The sequence below is a fragment of the Theobroma cacao genome, chromosome 3 (assembly GCF_000208745.1).
Source record: "Theobroma cacao cultivar B97-61/B2 chromosome 3, Criollo_cocoa_genome_V2, whole genome shotgun sequence".
Lineage (NCBI taxonomy): Eukaryota > Viridiplantae > Streptophyta > Magnoliopsida > Malvales > Malvaceae > Theobroma > Theobroma cacao.
In genome coordinates, this window is record NC_030852.1 from 26,169,424 (window position 1) to 26,185,945 (window position 16,522).

Below are 16,522 nucleotides of genomic sequence, written 5' to 3' on the forward strand. Positions count from 1 at the left end.
GACCGCAGCTTTCGGCAAGTTATGGCGTGCCAAAGACACAACCATGAAAAGAGAATCTCTCTCCCACTGGCCGGTCCTTTCAATCTTGTCAAGGCTTAGAGGCATGAATTTTGTCTACCAAATAAACTCTCTTCTCACAAATCCCTAGTATGGAATTGGTTAATGATCATGACATCCAACCTGAGCAAACGGTTGCGGCTATATTTAATTTAATTTTCCTTTTCCTAATAGGAAAATAGCATTGATTTTTATCATGTCTTGTTTTCTATTTCCGTGTTTAAACCCAAAATAACATCTCTCATTGTTCCAACCTCCAAACAATCAAAACAAAGATTTCTGCTCTTTTGACAGTTAGTTAAGGAAGGAGTACTGGAGTTTAGGACTTTCGGTTTTTAAAAAGGAGATGTTTTTCTTTTTTTTCTAGGTAATAATGCCTTAACCATCATATTCACTTCGTTAAGGTACATTGAGCAAGCCGTAAATAATTGCTCACCTATTTTTCTAGTTGAGTCGTGATTTATTTTAATTCGATTGCTTCTCTGTTTGCTAAATTTAATTAAGGTCTGAAAGCATTGTTATTTGTTTGTAAGTTTATTTACGTTGGCCGGTGCAAAAATAGGTTATTAGTGAAACAAAAATCATTGTTCTAAAGTTGAAAAAAATATTAATTACATATTTGATATTCAAATTACAACGAAATTATCAATTGATATCTAGAGGAAAAAAAATTCACAACAAAATATTTCAAGTTTCATTTCGTGAAGTAAATCACAAGTTTTACTAACTCTATTATCAGAAAAAGTGACAGGTTCAAAATCATTAATGATATCGTATAACTATCTTATAAATGTTACATCTACTGTTATATGTTTAAAAAATTGTCAATTATGTTTTTTATTTTTGATTATTAAGAAAAGATTTTTTTTAAAAAAAATTAATAAGAAAGAAATATAGAAGAGAAAAGGAAGAGAGAGAAAGGAGGGGAGACGGGAAGAGAAGGGGGTCGCCTGGAGGCANGAGCGACACCACTCCAACCTCCCTTCCCCTCGACCCCTCCCTTCTCTCTTCTCTCTCTCTCTCTCTCTCTTCCTTCTTTTCTTTCCCTTTACTTTATTTCCTTCTCTCTCTCTCTCTCTCTCTCTTTTTTCATTTTTATAATTTTTTATATGTTATTTAGGATTTTTTCTAGTATTTTTAGGAATTTTTATCATTCAAAAATTAAAAATTTTAAAAATAAAAAGTGAAATGGTATTTTTTTAGACCCATGACACATTATGATTGAGTGTTTTTAGACATTTCATTCATTTGATTAACAGAATTAGTGAAATGTGTAACATATTTGATGGAATAAAAGCCGAAGTATCTAATTGCAATTTTATTTACGTATCAAATAGAAAATTTCAATATAATCGAGTATCAAATATGTCAATAATCCTTTGCAATTAATCGATATTCCCAGATATTGTTCAGTTTACCTGGTTAATTGGGCTACAGAATGAGTCGATTACAAGGGCCTAATGCACTTAAAAGGAAACGCCCGGGTGCCGCTTCTGATTCTCTTACAGAACACGAACGAATTGTTCACGATGTAATCCAAGGTAAATAAGACATGGGAATCTCCCAACGAGACATGAAACGCCAAATTAACCTCCCTGACAACCTAGTTACCAAATGCCTTGAGTCACTTCTAGCCAAGAATCTCATCAAACAAGTCAAAAACATTCAAAACCGTGGTAGGAAGCATTTTATCTCTGCGGGGTTTGAGCCTTGGAATGAAATAACTGGTGGGGCGTGGTATGTAGAAGGAAGCCTTGATACGGAGTATGTAAACGTTTTGAAAGAGTAATGTTGGACGAAGATCTATGGTTTTGAAGGTTGCTACTTTGGAAGGGGTCACTGATGCTATTGAGAGGAGTACCCTTTCGCAAATTGAGTTGTCAAAACAGCAGATTGAAGAGATTGTGAAGGCTTTGGTTTCGGATTATGAGGTTATGGAAACAGAAAAGTCGTGGAACAGTTTGCTTCGATTCCGGTTGGGAAAGTTTGTTATAAATGCATTGGTAAGAGAGGTTGTGGAGGGGAACAAAAGGCAGGAACTATTGCTTCCTTTCCTTGTGGAGTTTGTCCACAGATAGTCATTCTTCACCTGATGGCATAATCTCTCCCAAAACCTGTGTTTATTACGAGAAATGGTTGGGTTTTTAGTTTGACTGTGTCCTTTTGCAAATTTTCTGATAAGATTTTGCTGAATTTGAGTGAGCCAAAATTTTGTGATCCATGAATGTTATTTATAGCGTGAGTTGAATATAATTTTTCAAAAAAAAATCCTTTAAAAACATTTCTAAAAGGTAAAAATTACTTGTGATTTCTTTTTTAGAAAAAAAAAAGGAAAAAGAAATGTTCCCTTAAAAAACTTATGTGGTTCTTATTCTTTATACCTGAAAAACATTTTTAAGTTTACTACTTTTTCCTTTGTTTTTTTGTGCCCTTAATATACTTTGCCTTTGCTTATAATCCAATTAGGAATCCGCTACATTAAAACATATTGAAGCTGTACGAGCCTTTTTGAGTTAGACCAAGGGGATGGCATGTGGCATATTGCTCCAAATACGAGCAACAGAAAAACTAAACACACATACATGCATTACCCTAATTGTATTTTCATTTTAAAAAGGAAAAATCTATGTTAGTATTTGATACTCAAAATAATAAAATGAAATTCATTTATTTCAAACATGGTAAAAGTAATTACTCAGTTTAATTCACGTTCTAAACACATTTATGCATGAGAGGCATCGTCCTATGTAAGAAGGTAGAGAAGGTAATGTAACACTCCTGATTTTTGACGTGGCGTACATGTGATGTTAGCCGAGTTACTCAAGGAATTATTTAAGTTTTGATGAATATGATTATATCTAGAGATAAATGATTATGAATGTGGGGGGTATATTATGACCCTTAATGAAATTGTACAAATGTTTGGCACTTTGAGATCTAAGTATGCCATTAAGGTAAATATCGATGAAAACGATGAATTAATTCTATAGATTGAGGATTTGATTTAATTTGATGCATGTTTGAGGATATATGTATGAAGATTTTGAATTATATAAGTTATTTGAGGTATAAGATTAACAGGGAATGGATTTTTGAGTGTTAAGTTGGATTTTTGGAAGTTAGAAAAGACTTAAAACTGCCTACAGGGGAAAATGTATTGATACATCCCCCTACGTATTGATACATTCTTGGTTGGAAGAACAATATGAGATGTTTTGGATGAATTTTATCGATACATTTAAGAATGTATCGATAAATTTGGCGAATGATGAACATGTATCCATACATTGCCTTAATGTATCGATACATTTAAAGTATAGAGCACTCGAGACCATTTTGTTCGAAATGTATCAATCCATTGCCTCAATTTATCAATACATTTATTTGAAATTAGGGCAGATGTATCGATACATTGTCAAATGTATTGATATATCAAAGAGAAAAGGCAAAAATAAAAAGGGATTTCGGGCCATTCCGCCTTATTTCTTTCTCTCAGCTATTGCTTTCATTCTCTCTGTACCTTCTTCTAACCCTAAGCCCCCAAATGCCATTAGGAGCCCATTTAAGCTAGATCTAATCTTGGGAAACGATCCAAAGATAAGATTACATGTTTTTACCAACTGATTTTCGATTTAATCGGTTAATAATTTCGAATCCAAATATTTACAGATTTTGTCAAACTCTCTCTCGTTAAGTTTATTGGAGACTTGGAGCTTAGATTTGAGTAACCTAGCTTCTAAAGTAAAGATTTAGTTCATTTGTTGGAAGATTGAGCATATATATTTAATTTGAGTATTTCTAAAAAGTTGGGATATTTTTGAAAGCTAAGAAATAATTATGATTTTGATGTGTCTAAGGGGAGGATAGAGCCTATTGATGGCTTTGTGAGCTGGAGGACGGCTGGAGCCTAAAGGTTGAGCTTGATTGTGGTGTGCCTCCAATTGTCAAGGTGAGTGGGATTTAAGCTAAATGCACGTAATGCATAACACACGATAGGTGCGCTACCATGGTACTAGGATAAAAGATGCATGCCTAGATGGATGAACCTAGGTTAGAAACTATGTATGTGTCTATAAGGTATGGCTAGATGAGAAAGCCTAGGCTAGAGAATTGATGTGTATGTATATATCTATATGTATGTATATGTATGTTTGCTTAGAAGTATGTGCCTACGCTAAAGAATAAATATGATTGTGTGCCTAGACGAGAATGCTTAGGCTAACTAGTTATTTGAAAGAGGAAATCTGTGTTTGTGTGATTTGTGGTGAGCTACAATGTGGCGTTGTGTTGGAACCCATGGTATGTGGGACCTAGAGCAAAAGGCTTGCCTATGGTGTGATACGAATTATGAATTAAAGACTATGCCAAATTATAATGAATCGACTGCTCATTAGGTGCATGGGCATAATATGTATTTAGGTTAATGGCACAACGATTGAGGTGATGTTAAGTATGTGAGGTCGAAGAGCCATGATTGATTATGGACAGGAATTATGTGTGAATGCCCATGTATTTGTGGTTGATTTGAGGATAAGTATAAAGCTATTAAGCCATGATTGATATGACGGAATATGATGAATACCCATGTGGGGTTAAAGGCATAAAGGCTTAGAGATTGATTATGTTTTGTTTGATGATGCCTTAGAGATCTGAAGGCACTTAGAATTATATCGAGCTTAGAGATGATTGAAGCTTGTTGAATCTGAATATGATTAGATGTGGACATATGGAATGTTACAAGCACAATGGCTCGATTTGTGAATTTGTGTTCCATCCGAGAGATGAATTGCAAACATTGATTTGACTTGAGGTGGAGTGGAGTCCCACACCCTGTGACTATGTGTGTGCTTGCAGGGATAGTGGTAAGCAAGGATGGTGGCACTAATCCCGCTTGTGATTCTTGCATGCAGTGTTTTGATGCCATCCGTTGAGATTACTTTGGGTGATGTCGACGTTGGGAGATTACTTCAGTCAGTGGTATGATTCTCTACCCATTGCTTCGGCATGAGCCTGATCTATTTCTCCCCCCAACGACTTTGCCCTGAGCGTGATTGGTTTCTTTGTTGGTTGGCCACCGTGTGTGATTTGATTGTGTTTATGGCAGGACCACTTATTTGATTTGGTTTGACTATGATAACATGCATCGGGGATGGTATGATTTGATTTGAAATATGAATGTGTGGTGACCATTGTGAATGAGATTTGATGGAAATCGTTGAGATAAGTAAATGCAATGTACATGGGATTTGAGGTTGGGATCGACAATTAGGGTGTGCCTACGAAGCCTAGTTTGATAGCAACGACTTTAAGGGTAAGCCTTGATTTGATATGATTTGATGTGAGCACATAAAACTTATGAATTGTAGATATGATTCGTCGTTGAGATGTGATCTGGTAGGACTTGATATGATGGGATGTGCATGTAGGATATTAGGATGATCCTCGCACCTTTGAATTAGAGATGTTTGAATATGAATGTATTATGGTTAGATTGGCATATATATGTATATTTTATATGTAAAATATTATGCTATGAAAGCATCCCCTCACTGAGTATTAGATGACTGACCCCTCTGTTGTACCATGTATAGATAAGAGAAGTTATGAGGTCACGTGGCAAGTGTTGTCGATTGGAGGGATACGTAATTGGCATCTGATAAGTTTCTCTCCCAACATGTCACTCTGTTGAGTTCATGTGGGCCTTTTGCCTTCCAGTTTGATTAGTCTATGAAATATGTTAGGCACGACATGCCATATGAATTTGTCTATAAGGGTCGTTCTGTACGAATCCGATTTGATGGCCAATGTATGGCCTTATGTATAATTGTATGGATTGTGAGTTAGGGATAATGTAATATATTTGAAATTGTTACGAATATTTGATTATAAATCCCTTGACATTTAAGTTATATGGTTGTGAACTCTGAAGCTCGCTCGGGTCTGATGATCTTGCTTGCTGGGCTTATGCGCCGATCATGGACCCCTAGATTTAGGTCGTGACAAGTAAAATTAGTTAGATTTATGGATTAGAGAAAATTTTTGTTAGTATTCCTAATTCCTCTCGTTAATTTAAAGGAAGCCCTCTCGTCTTCTTCCTCTCTAGTGGATAAGGGTTACCCTATTTAAGAGGCTAACTATCGCAACCAACAAGTGTATCACATATCTCTGAAACAATGCCGCTTACCACTTACTCTTTTGTCTCCATATCTTCATCTTACATCTTCCTATACAAACTTTATGTAGACTTTAAGTATAAGGCTTTTTACTATATATATTTATGCATTAAATTATGAAAACAATACACCACTTTGAATTACATTGATGTATGTGCATGCGTGATCTTCTCAAATGCAGTCCTCCTAAAAAAGGAAAAAAAAAGGGAAAAATTTGTAAACACTAGTTTAATAACTATTCAACTTAAGCAGTCGAGATGGAGTGAGAAGTTTATACGATCCATAGCCTTTATTGATACTAGAACTCTGGCGACGAGAAGGGCTGCAAAGGATTAGTGGGCTGTAAGCAAAGCCACAAACAGGACTTATTTCTTTTCCACCGTCCATCTCTGCCAAAACTTTATAGAACAAATCAACATCGCAGGGAAGCAGAAGGGGGCCTTCACTGCTGAACCCGTATTCAAGTTCGGCATCTTCTAGCAACATCTTGAATAATGGATGGTTGGCGAACTCGGTCTTGACTACGAATCTTTGTCTTTGGGGTCCAACATAGACAGAAAAACAGCCTTCTGGAGCTACCTGACGCCTCTTTTTCCCTTCATCTTCTTCCAGGGAAGATGATCTTGTTGTTGTGCTGTGCCATGACTTGCTCTTCCTCAATGCGTCACAAGAAGTTCCTGATGACTTCTTGCCGCCAGTTCCAAGCGACCAGCATCTTTCCCAGGCCCTGAAAAGCACGTTTTTCTTCCATTTCATCTTTACAACATCCATTCCTGGAAACTAAAACACCACTCAAGGAGCCCTGTATTGATCGCCAATGCAAAATTGAACTTGAACCTCTTCTTCTGTCGGCCTGTTTTTGTACTCTTTCACAGAATTCAACTGAATTTGAAAACAAAGTCTTGATCACCAGAAATAATAGAAGCAATCGGGAGAGAAAGAGAGAGTGAATCTTGTTCTTAGATAAAACCTTTCACCTAGCTAGCTTTTCAGAAAACAGGTGCAGCTCAAGAAACCCAGCAAAGAAAAAGAGATTAGGACGATAGGAGTAGAAGAAGATAGCACGAGATACGCTTTAAGGAAGGGGTTATATTAGTGGATAATCATCACAAGCTAGCCTTGGAGAGTCGGCACTGTTATATAGCCCCATACCCATATACAGACTCCTGTAAATAATATTGAATTTGTCAACGCAACAAACGCTGCAAGATTTTGAATATAAATTGTTTAAACAAGGTCAATATGAAGACAAAAGAGGCCACTTCTTCGTGTCTTCAACGCCCCTGCCTCCTAGTGGACAAATAAGATAACAAAAACAAGTTAATTCAAACATGAACTGATTATATAATAAAATATTAAAAAAAACTAATTAAATGAAAAAAAGGAAAGGTGTCTGTGGGGAACTTAAGTCCGGGAAAAGACAAAATAGAAACCCGTTGACATATAAAAGCCTTTTGTTGGTATTGGGGATTTATTGTTGTCATTAGCACATGGACAAGACATTTGTAAAGTGGGAGTGGGTTAGGTGAATTTGTTGGAAGCCTTTACTTCAACCTTTTCCAAATTTTCCCCCCTTATTTTTCCTTTGGGCGAGTGTTTGGAAATAAACCGAAAGAAAAGTAAGATATGTAATGCTTGTGGGGGCAAAGCTTAATTATTATGGTGACAGCTCTTCCCACTCATTTAGGCTCGGGGAGACTAATTCTACATCATCTTAAACCATGTGCCAATTAATTTGTACATATGAGATCAAAAAGAAGAAGAAAAAAAAAAGGTAATGGATGCATATGATTTTTTTATAACCTAATTATGATGTTGTCCCTCCGGTGTGGATTGTTGCAATTCACGTTGTGGCTAATGGGTGCATGGCTGGGGGGGGCTTTAATCAGATTCTTTCTGTTAACAAATTTCTCTACGGAACTTTTTTGACAAAGTCTGGTTAACAATATTTACCTAGCCGCCTCCAGGTAGCTCTTGCCAATTGTGTCATTGTCATCTCAATTAAAAAATAAAATTTGCATTAACGTATTGGGCTGAAATATTTATAAGATTTTTCCCTCTGATATATACCCAATTCCTAGAACCAGCTAATATATCAAATAATACTGAAAATTTTTAATTTGTTGACTTGGGGGGGGGGGGGGGGGGTGGTAGTTTAACTTATCCTTTTTGTACATTCGAAACTGGTTTACCATTTCATTCCCATCCAATCTGATTCCAGATGATACCTTCACCATGTAATAACTTCCAGGCTAGTTGACAAAAGTGAAAAGAAAGAATGAAATTGATTACCTGAAGGTGGCAGGCATAGGTAACTCATTGTTGTTGGAGCATAACCATTAGAAAAATAATACTCAGTAGATTTATTTTTGGCTGCGCAAAGATTGCATGAATTGGGTTAAGTTCCCATTGTTTCTACTAATGACGAGGTTAACCGTGTTTGAATCAAACTCTCCAGCGTCATCTTACAGTAGCAGACCACAGACCGACATGACGTTTTAGTTGATGATTTGGCAGCAAATTTTTTCCCATTCTCTCTTTCTCTCTCTCTGCAACTTGACTCTCTGCACTCGCCATGGTCCAGTTTCCCTTGACTTCTTTTAGTATTAATAAGCCTAATTTGAACTCAAATATGAGTTTATTCACAAGTGAGGATCAGGTAAGGACAACGCCTTACATTTTGAGCATTTCACTTTCTGTCCAATTCCAAACCTTATCCTTTACATGGTAAAATTTCAATTATACACTTTTATAATTGAAAAGTAAATAGCCTAGTGCTTACATGTCAAAAATTTGTGCTTCAACTTGAAGTCAATGGCATTTTCTTGCGATGGAAATCAGACCTCACAAGAGTTGCGAAAAGGGCAAGAAAATTGGACTAGAGACTTGTTTTGGATGGATGAAATGTCCTAAACTTGGGGCAGATTTCCGAAAGAAGACACACTTGAGTCTTTTCTAGGGCAACCAAGGAGGCACCGCCGTCCATATTTTTCCATTTTCCAAAAATTTCATTTTCTACAGGTGTGCACTAGGCCTTCAAATATGACCAGGTACCATGTTTACCAAAACGCTACAAAGGAACAGCACGGCCCACCTCCTAATCGTTACCCCAACGAGTCAAACCAACGATTTCCATTTTGGCTTTCTAAGTGAGGAAGATCAATCGCCAGAAATAAGTAAATATATATTAGGACCATTTTAATTTGTTCTATTTTGGACCATAGCGTCTAGTAGGCATTTCAACTTTGCACAAATATCTTCAATGGGCATATAACCAGGAAGGCCAATAGTAATGAATAGAATAAAGATAATATCGATCACATCAAATACCTAATGTGCATCACAATTATTCGAAGCATATTTTCAATTGAAAATTTGAATTTTTAATCCAATAAATTAAACAAGATATCAAATCATTGGGTAAGGTTAATGTATACTCCATTGGTTTTTTTTTTTTAATAAAATTTCAAGTATTGAATATATTGTAGTCCGCCAAGTACAAAAAAAAAAGGGGTCGGAGAGCATGAACGTGTACTAGGCACGCCAGTGTTATATGGTTTGGAAGGCTATTTCTGGGTCTAGTCAAATGACACGTGACCAACAGGTTAATTTCACTTAAAATAATGAAGCCAAAGTAATAGCTGCTTTAACTCTAAACTCAACCACCAACTTTGAAAGCTACTGTTTTCTGCGTGAGGCTGATTGTTGAAGACTTACCTTTCCTCATGTAAGAAATAACCTGCCTACTTCCATCCATCGAAAAGAAAAATAAAAAAAAAGAAGAATGAATAATGGGAAATGTCTGCTGCCGATGCAATACTTAGTGTTTTTTATTTTCGGGATTATAATATATTTCTTTAACACCTTTTTTTTTTGGTGAGGCAAAATGAATTTGAAATTTAGTTTTAATATTATGTCAGATTCCTAAAACAGTTTATAATATAAATAAAATTAGTGAAATAATCTAAATAAAATAAATGTTATAGTGCACATGTTGCACACGTTAAGGTTATGTTTATTTTCTACAATTTCAATAGAGGACCAAACTAACGTGAGAGCTCACATCATTATGCTGTTGCCGAAATTAATTAATCATGCACTTGATGTGATAGAGGAATAATTATAGGAAATAAAGTTTAAAATATGAAGAAAGCATACCAAAGAATCAAAATCCTTAAATTATAATCCATCATCGAAACCTGTAAGTTCTAATATAAGTAGATAAAATAATAGTATCGGTTGCTACAATTTTCTAACAAATCATGGCACGTTGCATTGATAAAATATATGATCTTTAAAAAAAAATTATACATTCGTGTTGATTATCTAAAATAGCGCATAAGTTTTATCTTTTTTTTAGTGTTTGAATCATTTTAATAATAATTAGTTATCGATTTATGCTATACTGTGGGAGTTATTAATTGATATATAATAATATTATTTTATTTAAAAGTTATTTTAAATAATTAAATATTTAATAATATATTTTATTTATAAATTGAGTAATAAAATGTAATTGTAAATAATGTCGAAGCACATTTTCATTATCTATAAATTTTTAATAGTGGTTTGAGTCAATAAATCAAAATGAAAAAATGGTTCAAGTGAAGAAATGAAAAGAACCAAATGGTCTTCTGCAAATAGAGCCATTCATTATGAAGTAGCTGGAAACAGGTTAGGTAGAAGTTTACTACAATAATGGTTGAAAATAGAGCCATTCCTACAATTCATACTCAAATCTAAGGGTTGAAAAAAGACAAAAAAAGGGAAATGAGGTAAATCGAGTGAGAGTGAGAGAGTCTACCTTGTCATGAGAGAGAGCAAGTAGAGGAGGCGGTTGAGGAGCGGTTGCTGTTGCGGTCGGTGGGGGTCGAGGTGCTACCACTGGCCACCATTGCTGGTAATATGGATGGATTCTATTTCTAGCGCCCGCCATGTCAAGAACTCGATACAAAACCTAAACCAAGACTTAAGGTTGAGAGAGAAAATTTGACAGAAACCGAAGATATTAAGCCGATTGCTTTGTTGGATGGAATAGCTAAGATTTGTTAGTAACTCCATCTAAGTTGACAGATTTTGGCCATCAGTTTGTACAGGGAAAAGCTAAAGCCAAATGTTGTCATTCCAAGAATGACAGCCTCCATTTGAACCACAAATTTTTTTCAAGCTTTACCTCATGCCATCGGCTAAGTTTGTTTCTTTTCTGTTTTGGTTCCACTTTGATTCGGGAAACTTGACTTATCCATCCATTGGCCATTTGTAATAACCAAAAGAAGAAAAAAGAACTAAAACCCTAGGTGCCACAACTTAGCGAAAGAAAAGAGAAAAAGAGAACTAAAAGAGCCTAGGCGCTACAACCGACGATACACCTCCCATCTACGGTAAAACTCGAATAAGCCCTTCGTTTAAAACCGAAGAACTCGAAAATAGCCCTTCGTCTTAAACGAAATACCCAAAACAACCTTTGACATCAGAAAATTACCAAATCAGACATCTTATGCCTGCAAACCCACACTGTCTTCGTGAAATTTTCAAAAGATCAAAGATAGATGTTAGATGTGAAGAGGTACGTGGGTAGGATTCATTATAGTTAAGATCAGTTAAATCTAGTACAAGTTCATATAGTCTTATATCTTATTTTTTAAAATATTATTTAATTAAATTATTAAAAAATAAAATAAAATATATATGTTTAAAAATAAATCAAACTTGATAAGATCTTTAATTCAACACAAAATAAATCGTTTGAGAAATCTCAAAGGCTAAAAAAAAATGGTTAGAATCTGTAAACAAATAAATTCCTAATCAAAGAGTGACAAATTGTTTTGTAAAAATTGTTTAAGAAACAACAAATGTAAAATTCAAAGAAATTAAATAAATAAACAAAGTAAGAATTTAAGTGATTTGGTCACCTTGTAGACGATAAAAACTATTATACAAGTTTCTCTCTCATTAGGATCATGTCACTTCACCTGACTTTTGTCACTCCATTATTGAGAGAATATCCATATCTTTTAGAATTTAACAGATTCAATGATATTAGATTCCTACGCATCTTTGACATAGGGCACACCACCCAGAGAATGTGCAACACCATCAAACATTTTGATACTCACAACTCCAGACTTATCACCCCAAATCAAATTCTCGACTACTCCTTGCAACAAATCAAAATAAATTTTTTAAGAGCACGCATGAATGACACAAGTAGAATTTAAATATCAATTATCATTTAAAGTTTTTAGATTTCAAAGACAATATCACAATCATCATCATTTTTTTTTTTATAATTGGTTCACAATGACAATTATCATCGTTGGTAATGAATGCAGACTCACATTGGTTCTCAATATCTTCATTCCTTTTCGTAGGACAATCTCACTAAATATGTTCACAGCTTTTGCATCAATTCTTATAAGACAATCTCATTGAATATATTCATACCTTTTGCATCAAAAATACTGAACATTGCTCTAGACTTAGTCATTTGGTTAACTTGCTTTTCCAAATCTCAACCACCAATGCCAAGTTGATTAAATCTCTACCCCTTTTCTTATTTTTCTTTCAGGCTTTATGAGATACCAGTGCTATTTGTTCTTGCTCTAATGTTATTATATCTTTTTCACAAATCAAAGATTCCATAAGTATCTCATAAGAGTCTAGAAGTGAAACAAGGAACAATTGTTCTCTTATTCCTTCATTTTTATGCCAACCTTCTTCAACTGATCAATGATCTTATCAAACTCATTCATATGCTTCATAAGGTCTCAATTCTCATCTATCTTCAAGCAATACATTCTTCAATTAAGTTGTAACTTGTTGGAAAGACTTTTCATTAAATAACTTTTATCCAACATTGTCTATGGTTTCTGAAACTTAACCAAACCAAAGACCCCGTGTACACCTTCTCTAAATAGTCTTATAAGAACACTCACTCCAACTCCATCTAGAGTAGATAAAGTTGCAAGATGTTCATTGTTTAAGGCTCCCAAAAGCATTACTTAACTTCTAAAGTGTGAAGACCTACTTTTATAATACAAAAGTTCAAGGCATAATACTTGAAAAAGTCTTTGAACTATTCAAGAAAGTTCAAATTAATCTTTATTCTTTTATTGTATTCAATCAAGGCCTTATACTTTTATTTAGATCAAATAAACCCTTATAACTAATGATTGACTAATTGTCATTAGTAAAAATATTACTTATCATTTTATACTTATATGGAGAGTGAAAAATTCATATGACCATGTCATCATGTCACATTAATATGTCACATCATCATCTATTATAACATATTAGCATGCTATGTAAATATCATGTGTCATAAAATAATAAATAACATTTTAATTAAGTCAATCATTAGTTATGAGGACTTATTTGAGTTATAATAAAAGTATAAAAACTTGATTGAACGTAATAAAAGAATAATAATTTATTTAAATTTTTGTAAACAGTTCAGGGCCTTTTTAATTAGTATGTCATAGTTTAAAATAGAATAAGATTAGAACTTGACATGAGACAAGAAATTTAAAACAGTATAAGTAATTAATATTATACAAAAACTAAAAGTCTAATAAAATAAGATCTTAGATTTTAGTTAAACCAAAACTCAAACTCAATACTATGTTAACCCATGAAAGCTTTGCCCAAAATCAAAAATTGAAAACTCTGCATAGCAAAAATACGTCGGAATTCCTGTGTTTCATTTTATTTCTTTCTTTTTAAAAATGTTCCAAAGTTGCGGATTTCCTTTTGCCGTGGCCTGTAGGCCCATAGCAAGAGTGGGTTGAGGAGGATTCGTTTATCTATCGGTTTGAAGTAATGGAATATGTGCCTCAAGTAGGCCTAGATGTAGATTGCTGTCCAGCTCAAAGATAACTCCATGGCATGGCCTCTATGAACTTTGCCTTCTCCTGATTTGAAAAAGTAAAACAGGAAAAATGCTTTTGTGAACGTTGAAAAGCTATGAAACTAAATGGCACGAAGTACGTAGAAGTGGCAATTTATCCTACCCAAAAACAAAAAGGCCAAGCACTCTTTTATTTGGTCACATTGCACGGATTTAAACGTTTCGGACGGCAAAGCAATTCTATTGTTATAATATAGTTTTGTTTACGTTAAGTGCCGTTGAAAGTTTGAAAATAAATTTAACCTTAATTTTAAATTCTCAATAAATAGTTAAACAAATCAATAGAAATATTATAAGATTCCACGTTTAATAGAAAATTTTTGAGAAGTACTAATTAGAAGAAAATGCCATGATCAGCGCAAGGGCTTAATAAGTAAGATCCATGCGATCCAATTAAGCCTCATACACTAAATTCAAAACATGTTAATATGGAAATGTCTATTGAGATGCCATGGACCAAGGCATATCGAGATGTCTCACAAAATAGTCAGATGCACTAGAGTGTGCCCAAACATTCGCATAATAAATATTCATTACATATCGAGATAATATGAATTAAACATTTGCCAAAGTATAAATGTGTTCCAATATTGACAAATACAAAATATGACTTGACTTAGATAATAGTGCGAATTAAAAAAAAAACAAAGTCTACTGAGATGCCATGAACCAAGGCCTACCAATAAAGTGGATGGAGACCTTTTCTCTTAAGGTGAATCAACAAGTTATGCATATAAAAACACAACAGAATTTACATGTGTGAATTATAAAAACTCAATGAATAGATATGGAGAGGGAGAACATTTAATCAAATATGCAATCTCATTTTAAAACTCAAATTCTCATAGAAATCAGGTAATGAAGTGCTGTAAACACTATTCAAACAATTTTGAATATATACAAATACTTTTCGGAGATTATTTAAAATGACAAAGCTAAAAAATATTTAAAAATATAAATCTTTTAGAAATATTTCTTAAGTATCGATATTTATTTCGTGAGTATCGATACTTTCTAAACAGAATATTTCCTGGGCATTTTAATTGTTGATATCGATAATTATGTCAAAAGTATCGATACTTATTACACATAATATTTACTGACTTCCACGTATCGATGCTTATTCTCAAGATATCAATACTTATAATACAAAATGTTTACTATACCTCATTCAAGGGGTATTGATACCTTATTTATATTTTTCAAATTTCAAGCCAAAGTTTTCAAAGTTTGACTCCCAACAAAAGACCAACCATCCCTCTACAGAAACACTTAATTCTTAACACATAATAAACCATTAAATATATTAAAATACAAATTCATTCGGCTTTTAACACATAATCAGGCGAGACTTAATATCAAGTATAAGATCTAAACAAAATAAAGTCATTTCAAGGATTCCAAGTCACATTTATCAAAATTCACATTCTTTTGGAGACCTCTCTATAGTTCTGAATCAGAACAAAGATATATTAACCCATGGAGTAATGTTAAAGTCCTCACTACCTAGGATAATATAAAGAGCACGCATGCCCAATAAATAAACATGTGTCATAATCCATCTCGCATGACTAGCATTTACTCTTTACAAGCTAAGAGAACAGATATTGTGCATAATGACTAACGTAATTGTTACTAGCTACAGAATACTTAAGAGGCTCCATTAACCATCAAAGACAAAAATTATTAGGCGAACACATTCACCTATCCATAATAGCATACTAGGACATGCACGCATACAATGTCCTCAACTGAAATTCATTTATCACAGAAGGGCAAACCTTATGTGTGGAAAAATTAACAGTTTAACACCTAATCTTCTTCTTAATCACACATCCATTGTATAAGCAACCTAAATTCATAATAATTTCATCTTGGTGAACTTGCTGTAACAAAACCAAATGAAAACCTAGCATTTTAGGGAGAGAGAAACGGAATTTCAGAGAGAAATAAAAGCTGTAACTCAAAACCAATGCAGTGGAAGAGTGGAGAAATTGAAACCTTATTTTAAATAAATCTAGAACTTGAAAATTAGTGTTGGAAATTTCAAGAAATCGTGAAAGAATGTGAAAAAGTAAAGAAAATGATGTGAGATAGAGAGAGACAGGAAAAGAGTGATAACAATAACAAAGTTTAACTTACTAGAATTCTGCTGCTTCGCTCCAATAAAACGATAGACGAGAGGCCATCCATCTCCGACTTTATAAATCAGATTTCACTCCTTGAAAGGCTCTATTTTATAATATCCCAATACCCAGATATGTCAACTAATTACAACCATTATTGACACTCTAATAAAGTATTAGAGGGCTTCACACAATGAGTAAAATCAGACAATAAAACCCAAATTAAATCTAAGTCTGCTTTAAAGCTTGCTAACTAA

General features: G+C 34.0%; 1 protein-coding gene and 1 pseudogene across 1 annotated transcript; one reads left to right on the forward strand and one right to left on the reverse strand.

The window, feature by feature from the left end:
- On the forward strand, positions 1,455 to 2,205 carry LOC18605152 (annotated as a pseudogene).
- On the reverse strand, positions 6,320 to 7,526 carry LOC18605153 (auxin-responsive protein SAUR40). The gene has a single exon (XM_018117224.1). The coding sequence runs from the start codon at positions 6,999 to 7,001 to the stop codon at positions 6,459 to 6,461; it is 543 nt and encodes a 180-aa protein (XP_017972713.1). The 5' UTR covers positions 7,002 to 7,526; the 3' UTR covers positions 6,320 to 6,458.

Bases quoted from the DNA above. Each gene is read 5' to 3' on its own strand.
- LOC18605153 (XM_018117224.1), bottom strand. From the start codon at position 7,001: ATGGATGTTGTAAAGATGAAATGGAAGAAAAACGTGCTTTTCAGGGCC.